Source organism: Hemiscyllium ocellatum, chromosome 6, assembly GCF_020745735.1.
Source record: "Hemiscyllium ocellatum isolate sHemOce1 chromosome 6, sHemOce1.pat.X.cur, whole genome shotgun sequence".
NCBI classification, from domain to species: Eukaryota; Metazoa; Chordata; class Chondrichthyes; order Orectolobiformes; family Hemiscylliidae; genus Hemiscyllium; species Hemiscyllium ocellatum.
Genome location: NC_083406.1, coordinates 53,097,364 through 53,112,010, shown reverse-complemented (window position 1 = coordinate 53,112,010; position 14,647 = coordinate 53,097,364). Strand labels below are relative to the sequence as shown.

At 41.4% G+C, this 14,647-nt stretch overlaps 1 protein-coding gene across 3 annotated transcripts; it reads left to right on the top strand.

Moving 5' to 3' along the window:
- The first annotated feature begins 12,535 nt into the window (after window positions 1-12,535).
- On the top strand, window positions 12,536-13,708 carry gja8b (gap junction protein alpha 8 paralog b). 3 transcript variants are annotated; one of them, XM_060826581.1, is made up of 2 exons: window positions 12,536-13,502; window positions 13,569-13,708. In XM_060826581.1, the coding sequence occupies exons 1-2, from the start codon at window positions 12,536-12,538 to the stop codon at window positions 13,706-13,708; spliced, it is 1,107 nt and encodes a 368-aa protein (XP_060682564.1). The 3 variants fall into 3 exon arrangements, with proteins under 3 accessions (XP_060682564.1, XP_060682565.1, XP_060682563.1); XM_060826582.1 differs by having other exon boundaries at window positions 12,536-13,540; window positions 13,631-13,708; XM_060826580.1 differs by having other exon boundaries at window positions 12,536-13,708.
- The last annotated feature ends 939 nt before the right edge of the window (window positions 13,709-14,647 follow it).

Here is a 14,647-nt window from a genome sequence, read left to right as displayed (position 1 = left end):
TGCCTCTGACATTTGTCTTAAATCTATCACCCCTCAATTTGTAGTTATGCCCCCTTGTACAAGATGACGTCATGATCCTAGGAAAAGTACTCTCACTGTCTACCCTATCTAATCCTCTGATCATCTTGTATGTCTCTATCAAATCCCCTCTCAGCCTTCTTCTTTGAATGAGAACAGGTCCAAGTCTCTTAGCCTTTCCTCATAAGACCTTAATACAGCATGGAAACAGACCTTTCAGTTCAACTCGTCCATTATGACCAGGTTTTCCAAACTAAATAGTCTCATTTGGCTCATATCCTCTAAATCTTTCCTATTCATATACCTGTCCAAATTTAAATTTTGGAACTGCACTTGCATTTAAAACTTCCTCTGACAGTTCTTTCCACATCCAAACCACTTTCTGTGTGAAAAAGTTGCCCCTAGGTCCCTCTTAAATCTTTCTCCCTCACCTTAAAATTATGCTAGCTAGTTTTGAACTCACCTACCCTTGGGAAAAACCTCTAGCTGTTCACCTTGTCTATGTTAAAAATCACACAGCACTGGTTATAGTCCAACAGGTTTATTTGGAAGCACTAGCTTTTGGAATGTTACTCCTTTATCATAACCACCTGATGAAGGAGCAGCTCTTTGAAAACTATGTTTCCAAATAAGCCTGTTGGACTATAACCTGGTGTTGTGTGATTTTTAACTTTGTACACCCCAGTCCAACACCAGCACCTCAAAATCATCACCTTATCTATGTTCCTCATGATTTATGAACCTCTGTAAGGTCACTGCTCAACTTCCTACATTCCAGGGAAAAAAAGTCCCAGTCTTCCAAATCACCCTGTCCGGATAAAATCCTTGTAAACCTTCTTTGCTCCCCTTTCAATATAATATTATGTTTTCAATAGCAGGAAGGATGCACAAGACTCTACACTATGCTCCAAAAGTGACCTCACCAATATCCCATACCACCACAACATGATGTCTCAACTCTTGTTCTCAATGGACAAAGTGATGAAGACCTTCTGTTCGAAACATTGAGTCTCCTGCTCCTCGGATGCCTTTCGACCTGCTGTACTTCTCCAGTGCCACATCTCTTGACTCCCGCTCTCAATGCTCTGACTAATGAAAACAAACATGTTCTTCAGCACCCTGTCTACCTGTGATGGCACTTTCAATTAAATATATACCTATACCTTCAGGTCTCTCTGTTTGAAAACATACCCAGAGTCCTGTCATTTAATGTGTAAGTCCTTCCCTTATTTGTCTTAACAAAATATAATATTTTGCTTTTATCCGAATTTAAACTCCACTTTACTCTCCTCTGTTCAGTTGATCAAGATCCCATTGTATTCTTAGATACTCTTCTTCAGTATTCACTATTCTAGCAACTTTACTGTCATCTGCAAACTTCCTAAATCATATATATTCCTCATCCCTCTGGAACACAGTTGGTCACAGGCCTTCGGTCCAAAGCAAAACCTCCACCACTACCTTCTATCTCCCACTATTAAACCAATTTTGTATCCAATTGGCTCGTGCTTTCTGGCTCCTATGTGATCTAACTTTGCTAATCAGTCTACCATACAGAACCTTGTCAACAGCCTTGCAAAAGCCATGTAGACAATATCTACAAATTAAGTCCCCACCAACAATGTTCCCACGACTGACATCAGACTCACCAGTCTCTAATTCTCAGGCTTTTCCTTGCAGCCTTTCTTAAATAAAGGCATAACATTTGCCACCTCCAGTCTTCTGCCACCTCACCTATGACTGTAGATGATACAAATATCTCTACTCGGACTGCCGCAATTTCTTCCCTAGCTTCCTACAATGTTCTGGGATACTCGGGATTGTGGGATCAGGTCCCATAAATTTATCTACTTTAATGCTTTCTAAGAAATCCAGCACCTCCTCTTCCATAATGTGGATTGTTATCAAGGTATCAGTGTTTATTTCCCCAAGTTCCTTGCTTCCATATCCTTCTCCACATTAAATATTGATATGAAATATTCATTTTGTACCTTTCCTATCGCTGCTGTTTCCAAACATAGACAGCCTCATTGATCTTTAAGTGGCCCTATGCTCTCCTTAGTTGTTCTTTTGCCGGTAATGTATGTATGGATTCTCTTTAACCATATCTAGGTGAAAGTGAGGACTGCAGATGCTGGAGAGTCAGAGTCAAAAATGGTGCTGCTGGGGAAGAGCACAACATGTCAGATAACGTCTGAGGAGCAGGAGAGTCGACATTTTGGGTATTCCTGATGAAGAGCTTATGCCTGAAATGTCGACTCTCCTGCTCCTTGAATGCCGCCTGACCTGCTGTTCTTTTCAGCACCACACCTTTTGACTCTCAACTTTTTCTGTCAAGACTACATCATATCCCCTTTTTGCCCTGCTGATTTGCCTCTTAAGTATACTCCTACTACCCTTATACTCCTCAAAAAGATTCACTTGATCCCAACTATCTAAGAGGGAGTTTAGATAGGGCATAAGCAATCATGGTTAGCTGGGGAAGATTTTTTTTTTAGATTACTTAGATTACTTACAGTGTGGAAACAGGCCCTTTGGCCCAACAAGTCCACACCGACCCGCCGAAGCGCAACCCACCCATACCCCTACATATACCCCTTACCTAACACTAAGGGCAATTTAGCATGGCCAATTCACCTGACCCGCACATCTTTGGACTGTGGGAGGAAACCGGAGCACCCGGAGGAAACCCACGCAGACACGGGGAGAACGTGCAAACTCCACACAGTCAGTCGCCTGAGGCGGGAATCGAACCCAGGTCCCTGGCGCTGTGAGGCAGCAGTGCTAACCACTGTGCCACCGTGCCACCGTAAAGGCATACATAGTATTCTCAAAGTATTAAACAATCAAGGAGCGGAGGAAGTAAAGACAAAAACTGTCATGAGAGAAAAAGTATAAGGGAAACTAATGGGGCTTAAGACCAGTACATCCATTGCATTTTATACGATACATCCTAGGATATTCAAGGAATTAGCTACAGAGATAGTGGGTGTGGTGGTCATTATCTTTCAAGAATCTCAAGATTCTGAAAAAGTCCCAGAGGATTGGAAAACTGACAATTTAATTCCTTTATTTGAAAAGGGAAGGAGACAAAAATGATAGGGTAATTAGCTTAATGTTTGTTATTTAGAAAAGGTGAATGTTTATTTCAAAGGATGCAATAGCAGAGTATTTAAAAATAATTAATATAATCAAGCAGAGTCAGCATAGCTTAATAAAGGAGAAATCAAATGCATTTGATTTCTTTGAGGTGCTAACACCCAGGATAGATAAAGGAGAACCAATGGTATTTAATAAGTTATTGCATTTTTGGCTACATAATAAGAGTCCACGGTGTTGGAAGTAGTACAGTAGTACAGTACAGCGCAGGAACAGGCTCTTTGGCCCACCATTTCTGCACTGACTATGATACCATTCCAAACTAATTCCATCTGCCTGTCCAGAATATAGAGTCATAAAGTCACACAGCGTGGATACAAACTCTTATGACCAACTCATTCACGCTAACCACGTCTCCCAAACTAAACTAGACCCTCTATGTACCTCTTATTTCCTGCCTGTTCATGTATCTGTCTAAGTGCCTTTTAAACATTGCTATCATATCTCCTTCTACCACCTCCCTTGGCAGCATGTTACAGGCACCTACCGTCACCTGTGTAAAAACCTTGCTTCACACATGTCCTATAAAGATATCCCCTCTCACTTAAACCTAAGCTCCATAGTATTTGATATTTTACCTTGGAAATTGGTAAAGGATTCTAAATATCCATCCTATCCATAATTTTATATGCATCTATCAGGTGGCCCTTCAAACCCCAATGCTCTAGTAGTAGATGATCTAAGTTTGTCCAACCTCTCCTTAGATTGTGTTCTAATCTAGGCAACATCCTGGCAAACCTTTATATCACCCTTGCCAAGCCCTCCAAATCCTTTCAATAATGTGGCAAACGGAACTGCACACAATACTTCAAATGCGGCCTAACTGAAGTTTTATACAGTTGAACATGGCTTGCCAACTTTTAATACTCAATTCCCAATTGATGAAGGCAAGGCCTTTAGGGTGCTGCCATTTACTGTTTATTTTCCTCTTGCATTTAACCTCCCATTTGCATGATAGCCAATTTCCTAGATGACATAAAAATATGTGGGAAGGCAAGTGGTAAGGATGACACACCATCTGCAGAAGGATTATATACAGTTTAAGAGAGTGGGAAGAAACTTGGTAGATGGAATACAATTTGTGAAAATGTGACATTATACATTTTGACAGGAAGAATAGAGGAGCTGAATATTATTTAATTGGGAAATGCTGCACCACAGAGGGATTTGAGACTTATGGAATCATAATGTAGTACAGCATAGAAACAGACCCTTTGGACCAACTTGTCCATACTGACCAGACATCCTAATTTGACCTAATCCCATTTGTGAGCATGTAACCCATATGCCTCTAAACTCTTCCAGATGTCTTTGAAAATGTGTAATTATACCTGTCTCTACCACTTCCTCTGGCAGCTCCATCCAGAAATGCATCACCCTCTGCATGAAAAAAGTCCTTTTTAAATTTTTCCCAGCTTAAACCAATGCTGTCGAGTTTTGGATTCCCCCGCCGTAGGAAAAAACATTGGCTATTCACTCTATTAATGATTTTATAAACCTTTACAAGGTTACCCCTCAGCCTCTGAAGGTCCAGGGGAAAAAAAAACTACAGCCTATTCAGCATCTCCCAATAATTCAAACCCTCCAGTCCAGGCAACATACTTGTAACTCTTTTCTGCACCCTCTCAAGTTTAACTACATCTTTCCTAGAGATGGGAGTTTGTGCATAAATCATAACATGTTAGTATACAAGTTCAGCAGGGAAATGGGAAGGTAACTAGAATGTTGGCTTTCATGTCAAAGGCAATGGAGTATGAAAGTAGGGAGGTTTCAGTAAAACTACACAAGACATTAGCCAGACCACAGCTGGAATGCTGTTTTGATCCCCTTGTCTAAGGAAAGATGCACTGGCACTCAGGGCAAATCAGGTTCACTCATCTGTTCGTGGGTATTAAGGGAATTTCTTTTGCTGAGGGATTGAATAGATTGGGCCTAATTTAGAAATATTAAAGATGATCTGTTAAAACATACAAGATTCTTAAGGAGACTTGACAAGATAAGGATGGAATGGGAGAGTGGGAGAGTCTAGGATCAGAAAGCATAATCTCAGAGTGAGGGATTGCACATTTAAAATACAGATAAAAGGAATTTCTTCTCTCAGAGAACAGTGAATCTATGGGATTCTATACTACAGGGACTATCAAAGCTGTGTTGTTAAGTATATTCAGGGCAGAGATAGGCAGAGCTTTTATTACTAAGGGAATTAGGGTTTACGGAGAAAAGGTAAGACAGCGGAGATGAGATCAGCTATGATCTTATTGAATGGTGGAGCAGACTCGACAAGCTGAATGGCCTACTTCAGCTCCTTTGAGGTATTCTCTTATCATCTTATTGCGAGGCAAAATTCTGGTACTGAAAAGCTGGCCCAGCAACACTAGATCTTTCAGTAGCCCCTCTTTCCTATTATTTTCTATCCCATTGCTCCAGCCACAGAAAACTACAACTGTTTAAGATGGGCGGTAAAGACAAACCAGGAAACTATAGACCGGTGAACCTGACCTCGGTGGTGGGCAAGTTGTTGGAGGGAATCCTGAGGGACAGGATGTACATTTGGAAAGGCAAGGACTGATTCGGGATAGCCAACATAGCTTTGTGCATGGGAAATCATGTCTCACAAACTTGATTGAGTTTTTTGAAGAGTAACAAAGAAGATTGATGAGGGCAGAGCAGTAGATGTGATCTATATGGACTTCAGTAAGGCGTTCAACAAGGTTCCCCATGGGAGACTGATTAGCAAGGTTAGATCTCATGGAATATAGGGAGAACTAGCCATTTGGATACAGAACTGGCTCAAAGGTCGAAGACAGAGGGTGGTGGCAGAGGGTTGTTTTTCAGACTGGAGGCCTGTGACCAGTGGAGTGCCACAAGAATAGGTGCTGGTCCCGCTACATTTTATCATTTATATAAATGATTTGGATACGAGCATAAGAAGTACAGTTAGTAAGTTTGTAAATGACACCAAAATTGGAGGTATAGTGGACAGCGAAGAGGGTTACCTCGGATTACAACAGGATCCGGACCAGATAGGCCAATGGGCTGAGAAGTGGCAGATGGAATTTAATGCAGATAAATGCAAGGTGCTGCATTTTGGGAAAGCAAATCTTAGCAGGACTTAATGGTAAGGTCCTAGGGAGTGTTGCTGAACAAAGGGACCTTGGAGTGTAGGTTCATAGCTCCTTGAAAATGGAGTCGCAGGTGGATAGGATAGTGAAGAAGACGTATGGTATGCTTTCCTTTATTGGTCAGAGTATTGAATACAGGAGTTGGGAGGTCATGTTGCGGCTGTACAGGACACTTGTTAAGCCACTGTTGGAATATTGTGTGCAATTCTGACCTCCTTCTTATCAGAAAGATGTTGTGAAACTTGAAAGGGTTCAGAAAAGATTTACAAGGATGTTGCCAGGGTTGGAGGATCTGAGCTACAGGGAGAGGCTGAACAGGCTGGGGCTATTTTCCCTGGAGTGTTGGAGGCTCAGGGGTGACCTTAGAGAGGTTTACAAAATTATGAGGGGCATGTATAGGATAAATAGACAAAGTCTCTTCCCTGGGGTCTGAGAGTCCAGAACTGGAAGACATAGGTTTAGGGTGACAGGAGAAAGATATAAAAGAGATCTAAGGGGCAACTTTTTCACACAGAGGGTGGTACGTGTATGGAATGAGTACCAGAGGATGTGGTGGAGGCTGGTACAATTACAACATTTAAGAGGCATTTGGATGGGTATATGAATAGACAGGGTTTGGAGGGATATGGACTAGATGCTAGATTGGGTTGGGATGTCTGGTCAGCATGGACGAGTTGGACTGAAAGGTCTGTTTCCATGCTGTACATCTCTATGACTAGATCATTTCCCAAACTCCTCTCAATATTGTTTTCCAGTGAAATTGAGATATCTTTTACCATTGTATTTCTTTATCAACATACTCTATATAATGCTTGATGCATTTAATGGTACCTGTTCCCTAATCCCATTCCACAAATGTAAATTTGTCCTACCAAGGTACAATCTGGCTAGTGTCCAGTAACATTTCATTTTAAAATAGACAAAGTGTGAGATCCCAGCTTCTTTTTTAAGACAATAAAGAGATAAGGTTGTAAGCAAAAGATAATAAATATTATTTTACAAAGTTGACACAATTCATATTCTAATATGAACTTCACACGACATAACTATGAAAAGTGCCAACTTTGATCAAACATTATACTGAGCAGAACAAATAGCAAATGAAGTTCAGACAGATCTTGCAGATTCCTAATCAAACACTGCACCCAAATATTATTGACAATATGGGTCATCAAATCTCATTAAATTTTTCCAATAAATTCAGCTTCCTTAATTTTTGAAAATATTTAACTTTGGAAATTCCTCAAAAGCTACAACATCTTGCATTATCTTAATGACTGCTCACATTCCAATATTTCACTCATCTTTCCTAAGACTATAGTTCCATATTTTCTTGAACCTGAACTCTAGTAAATACTTATAGAATTCAAGATTCTTCAAAGACAGCTAACTTTATCAAGTTGATCCTGCTCCTATTTTTCTCCAATCACTGACATATCTCAGTTGTGCAGTAGAAAGACTGCATGCTTCACTCTTGCTGTCAGTTGCATTGAGCTAATATGGACACACAGATTCTCTGAACCTCCACGTTCCTCAGGCTTTTTCCTGAGCTCAAGCACTAATATTTAGTTGCATCTTTTGCTTCAAGGACTTCTGCTGAATCTTAATTGCTTGAAGTTTTCTGCAGCAGCAACATTTATGAATGGAGCCTTTTCATCCTGCTCCTTGATAAATGACTGACCAGCAAACCCAAAGGTAGCAACCTTCTCTTCTAACTGCCCCAATCCAAATGATTAAAACTGACTGCTCAGTCATCCTTGACTTGTTCTACATGACCTACTGAAATCCTCATAATAAAACCTACCCTTATTCCTGCCAACCTTGAATTTTGCAAGAAAACCCAGTTTCTGGACTATTATAAAATTCAGATTCTTGGTTTTCTCAATACAAATGGATGCAAAAATAATGGATTGCATCGCACCTGCATCACACCTTGAATCATCCCCACCTGTTGGTGGGGGCTCTCTCTAATAATCACACTTCTCTGAATGGCAGGGCGGGGGGCAGCAAGAAGGAGCAAATAGATTTGGAGTTGGCAGGAACAGAAATTGAAAGATGATTCACAGAATTTGACTTTTCCATGTTATTTTAATAAAAATCAAAATAAAATATACTAATATTCTCTGAAGAAAGTACATGGGTGAGATTATGACCATGTTGATGTTATCCTATAAGATTGAATCAATCTGCACATGGAATAAGGGCAAGTGTGAATGTCTGGTGGGTGGAATTAAGGTCTGTTTCTTAAATCATACGAAGTTGGAGAGTATTAATGTCCAAAGAGACCGGGTTGTCCTTGCCCAAATGTCAACTCACATTTATGTGATTGAATTCCATTTGCCACTGATCAGTTCATCTATATCTTCCTGTAATCTAAAGCTATCTCCTCACTGTTTACCACTCCAACAATTTTTGGACCATGTGCAAACTTACTGATTAAACCTCCTACATTCAAATCTAAATCATTTATTAGTATCGTAAACATCAAAGGTCCCAACACTGACCCCATGTGATGTGAATGAACACAGACTGCTGGTCAGTAAATGATCCTTCAATCATTACCCTTAGCTTCCTGCCACTCAGCCAATTGTGTATCCAGTTTACCAAATCTTTGGATTGCATGGGCTCTTACTTTTGTTATCAGTCTCCCTTATCAAAAGCATTGTTGAAATTTGAGTAGGTTACATGAAAAGCATTGCCCTCACCTAGACACTATTAACCTTCAAAAATTTCAATCAGGTTGGTCCAACATGACTTCTTAACAAAACCATTTTGAATGTTCTTGATTAATGCCTACCTCTCAAAGTTTAGATTAATTCTGTCCCTCAGAAATGCTCCCAGAGTTTGTCCGCCACCAAGGTTAAACTGACTGGCCTTTAGTTTCCTAGTTTGTCCTTTGGATTTCCTTCAGTCCTCTGGCACCTTAGCTGCACTTAATGGCAGTTCTCTATCTCTTAAACTCAGGTTATTTTCTGACACCAAATTTGGCATTAGGTCAAAACTTATGAGGATGGAGTAGAATTGTTGTCAAATGCTTTTGCTATTGCATGGCAATTGTTGGTGAGAATCTGTGAGAGAGCAAATTATATTCTACAGTTAAAATGAAGAGTTACCATACTATATTCTCTGATACAAGATAAAAGAAATACTCAAACCCAGAGACTCCGTGGCACCTATGGGAGAAGCTTCAGTTGTCTTGTCAGGTTGATATTGAGAACAGGGTGATAGACATTTGATGTAATCACTTGCTCAATGGTAAACTAAAGAGTTTTAATTTCTGTTGGCAAAGAATTCTCCCATGCAGCAGAATCCAGCAGAATTCGAAATGCAATGCTTTCAGCAATTGCTAGAGCAGAGAGATCTTACCTTTAAATGCTGCAACCTTGAATTAGAAGTCTGTCCTCTTCAGCAGAGATGTAATCTTACTGCTCACTATGCTTGCTGCTGTTAACTTGTACTTAGTCAATCCTTGAGCACTGTTTTCTGGAGCTCACTATTTAAGTTACAGAGGAGGATTTATTTTCTGTACTGTAGGCCTACAAAGTGAAAAAGAAAGCTCAGAGAGATTTGATAGAGATTTTCAAAATAAATTAGTTAAGGATAAGGTACTCCTGATCATAAGAGAAACAAGAGCGAGACAACATAAATTTAAGGTGATCTGCAAACAAAACAAGGATATAATAATTAAAATGTGTTTACTCTGTGAGTAGTTAGAATATGGATGGAAGTATTACTTGTAAATGTGGTGGAGGTATTTCAATTGTGGCACTCAAGAGGATACTGGATGATTATTTGTGCAGAAATGACATGGAGAGATATGAGGAAAAGCCAGGGGGCAATAGAACTAGTGCAGGCATGATGGAACAATAGCCTCTTCTGCACCATCACAAATCTGAGTTTCTGTTCAATGGCATCAGGAGTTGCCTCATATCTCTGCAATTGGTCACAAAGCCACAAAATTGCCAAGAGAAATGTGAAAGAGGTCCAAGTGAGAGTGTAAATCACTGTAATATACAGCTAAAAAGACAGGCAATATTTCATCAATATCAGCACTCCTGCTTGTTGGAGCTTCTTATAAGCAAATTGAGTGCTGAGTTTCATATGTTACAGCAGTGACATTTCGAATACACTTGCTAGTTTTCTGGTTGGAGATGAGGATAATCCCCAAATCTCTCCAGCTATCTGTTTGAGACATTTTTTATCAGTTGTCCGTGTTTTTTCCAACAGTTATAAATGGAGTTACAACATTGTGCATGGATGTTGATCCTTACCTGAGAATTCTTTAGACAGCAGGCATGACCAAGCATTGACTCAGGCAGAATATCATATTTGTATTGTCTATTGATTGGAGATGCTAAAAGCCAACATTTTAGTAGTGTGCCTTTTAAATTCCACATTTGGTCTTTTAATCCTATGGCTTTACTTTACTGAACAGATAGGATTTCATCTATGATTGGTGTAGACTGACTATCCCAATTATAGTCCAATCTCCGGGGAATTCTCAGGAAAGAACACAGAGTGCAGTGAGCCGCAAAAAGCCTCATCACTGACCTTCCACTTTACACAACAGAATCTCAGTAACATCTCATCATCAAGACTGTAGCACATTCCAGAGCAAATTGATTGACATAAATCTGGCATAACTTGGCTTAAACTGGTACATGCACATGCCACCCTTTCGCCCTGAAAGGAGCTTCTAAAGTAAAGGCTGGAATGAGTTTGACAACTCTAGACATCACGAATTTCGCTGCGTAAACTTCAAAGTGGCAGCAACAGGCTGGAAAAGCCTATGTGGATCGCGCGCTCAGGTGCTTGTTTAGAGCCGCAAAATTGAGGGGTGTTGGAGAGAGCTGTCTTGGGTGTTCTGCGGCAGTCTGTCTGATGAAGGAATAACCATAATGCTGTGGCAGAGGCAGTTCTGGGGCATCTGAAAGAGAAATTTTCCGAGGGCATTATTCGAGACAGTTTGACAGCTGGGGGATGGGACAAAACGCATTATAATTACCAACTGCCATTAATTCATTTTCAATCCAATTTCCAAAAACTTCAAACCTCTGCGCTTCCTCTGTGTTTGATATTCACGCGATGTTGTGGATTCAGTTCCATGCAAATGTGTTTCCGACAATGTGCCATCGGCAAATCAACAGCTTTTCTGTTTCCTTTCTGATTAAGTTATTGAAAATTATTTGCCACCTCATTTTACTGCAGTGCAGTTGACATTTGATATTAGAGTACATGTCATAAATTTGATTAACTTTAATAAACAATCTGGAGTGATCAAGTTGTTTTGTTGGTAATTGCACGGTAAAGTGAGTTTGTAGCAAAAATAGAAATTGTTGGAGAAAAGCGGAGTCAACGTTTCGGGTCCAGTACCTAACCCAGTGTTCTCCAGCAATTTTCCGTATTGTTTCAGGTTCCCAGCACAGGGACTTCGAAATCATTTCAAATATGTTTGAGCTAGTTGGAACCGCGTAAAGTTTCTTTTTTAACTTGACGTGAAACCGAAAATGAGTTGTGTTTAGATTATGATGTGACTGGGTAAGGCATTCCATAGGGGACGGTATCTAGATGTGTAAATCAAATATATGTATGAACACATTTACATGTGCAATATGTTGGTGTGTCCTTTTCAACTTTAACCTGGGTATATGCTCACTTTGTAAAACTGCAGGATGGTTTTGCAAATAGGGGACACACATTTCTGTGGACCATGCCTTCAACAAGGGTCATGTGAACTGTTGCTGGGCGTGACCCCACAGGTCTCCTGCTGTACGCTGCACGGTTTAAATATTGCTGAAACTAAATACCGAATGCTCAGAGCCCACCGTTTTCGAGCTGTGCGAGATCAGCCTGTATCATTTCCCAAACTGTGTCCCAGGATCCCAGCAACCAGTGAGTTTGAAGTTCAAATTGCCTTTACATCAGCAAGGTGCCAAACTAATGGAGTTGAAATTATCTTCGAGGAGGTGTTCGGTTGGAAAGCGCTATGTTTCCAGTTGTTCTTTGTGTGTTATTTGCTCGGGCTTTTTGAATTAGTTTATTTTGTATTAAAAATAACCTTGCTTGGGAAATATGGGAAACTAAGTGCAGGAACAGGCGCGACAGATTTTTGATTGCGAGATAATACATCGTCTGCAGTGAAGTAAAATTAACTGAATTACCACCCCTTCCCCCTCCCCACACCACCGTTCTTTCATTCAAACCAAATGTATTGTTTTCTTCAAAACAGGTGAGCAATGGGTGATTGGAGTTTCCTTGGGAATATTTTGGAGGAAGTGAATGAGCACTCCACTGTGATCGGAAGAGTGTGGCTGACAGTGTTGTTTATTTTCCGCATCCTTATCCTTGGCACGGCTGCCGAGTTCGTGTGGGGGGATGAGCAGTCTGACTTCGTTTGCAACACTCAGCAGCCGGGCTGTGAAAACGTCTGCTACGATGAAGCGTTCCCCATCTCGCACATCCGACTCTGGGTACTGCAGATCATTTTCGTATCCACGCCGTCCCTGGTGTATGTGGGCCATGCGGTGCACCATGTCAGGATGGAAGAGAAGAGAAAGGACAGGGAAGAAGGGGACAGACAGCAGCACATGAACACTGAAAGGCTACTCTTAGCTCCTGAAGAGGCTCTGAAAGACATCGGCAAGACCAACAAGAGATTTCGCCTGGAGGGGACCCTGCTGAGGACCTATATCTGCCACATCATTTTCAAAACCATCTTTGAGGTGGGTTTTGTGGTTGGTCAGTACTTCCTGTACGGGTTCCGCATCTTACCCCTGTATCGCTGCGAAAGGTGGCCTTGCCCCAACTTTGTTGACTGCTTTGTCTCCAGGCCAACGGAGAAGACAATCTTTGTGATTTTCATGCTGGCCGTAGCCTCGGTGTCCCTCTTCCTGAATTTCGTGGAGGTAAGTCACCTGGGCTGGAAGAAGATCAGGTTTGCTTTCCGAGAGCCTGGCCAGCAGCCTGAAGCCTACCCAGAGCCCAAGCCATACCATTCCATTGATGTTGCTTCGGTACCGAAAGCGAAAGGGTACAAGCTCCTGCAAGAGGACAAACCTACTCCCCCTTTCTTCCAACTGACAGCAGCTGGGGTAGACCTGAGCTCGGTGCCGTCCATCACCTATCCGGAGAAAGCAAAGGGTGTTGGCCCGGTAGATAACCTGGTAAAGATTCATAACGAGACTTTGCTGTCTTACCAACAACATGAAGATGCAGATCCCGAGCAGCAGGCTGAACAGGCGGTACAGGCTGATCCCGATCCTGTCCCACTCGCAGAACCCGAGGAAGAGGGAGAGAAGAACGAACTGGAACCTCTGACAACAGCCAATGAGAGCCTGGCAGATACACGGCCCCTCAGCAGGTTAAGCAAAAGCAGCAGTCGAGCTCGCTCTGATGATTTAACTGTCTGAGGTAAATACCGCTACCAAGAGTGTTCGAGGAGCCTAAGTGTAAAAACCACCGGGAAAACTAATAGCCGGCCTGGACGAATTCTGCGAAGTCTTGAGAACAGTTGCAATGAGCTCAAGACGGAAAAAAAAATGTTCAACTCTTCAGCTCTATGCCTTCGTTTTCACTGAATGACATCGCAACAGTTACACAATAAGAAACCTTTAACGTCTTTAGAAGACCAATAGGACCCCGGTGTTTTTTTTTAAAAGATATTCTCGATGTTTAGTATCAAAGTGTTCAAAGTATTTGCAACTACAGGTACATTAACCAGACCGTTAACTCCCAAATCGATGTGGATCCGAATTCTCACACGTTGAGGTGTGTCATTGGGATGCATAAGTGCCATTTGAAAGATCAAAGTTCAAATTTTGGGCTTTAACTGATGTGCACCTGCCTTGCGCTCAGTTATTCTCGGCCTTTCATAGCTGGGCAGTTAAACCTTTCATTCAGAAACTTGACCAACTCTTCAGCTGTGGAGTGTAGCAACCTTGTGATGACGATCATTTTGAGGAGAGTGGGGAGGGTGTCGCTTCGTAGCATCGGCGAATTCCTAGCCTCAGCAGAAATGCTGCTCTCCTGCTGTTTCATAGAAAGGTCTTGATTATTTAGGTAAATGTTTCCACACTAATACCCATTGCCAATCCACCCCATCCCACCCCTCCCCTCCCCCTGCTTTGAATGGGAGTTTTGAACCATTTATGTACCGATAATTCGAATAAACTACAGTAATCCAAGAAAGCAGTTCACCACCATTTTCTCCAGGGCGACTAGGGACGGGCAGTAAACGCACACATCCATTAATGATTTTTATTTAAAAAAAAAGACGCGTTTGTAGATTATAAAGCATCTCGCCCCGCACTCAGTGTCTACGTGTAGACATGTCAGGTACATTTACTGGA

What these genes read in the sequence shown, in the direction of transcription:
- gja8b (XM_060826580.1), top strand. Translation starts at nt 12,536, where the DNA reads ATGGGTGATTGGAGTTTCCTTGGGAATATTTTGGAGGAAGTGAATGAG.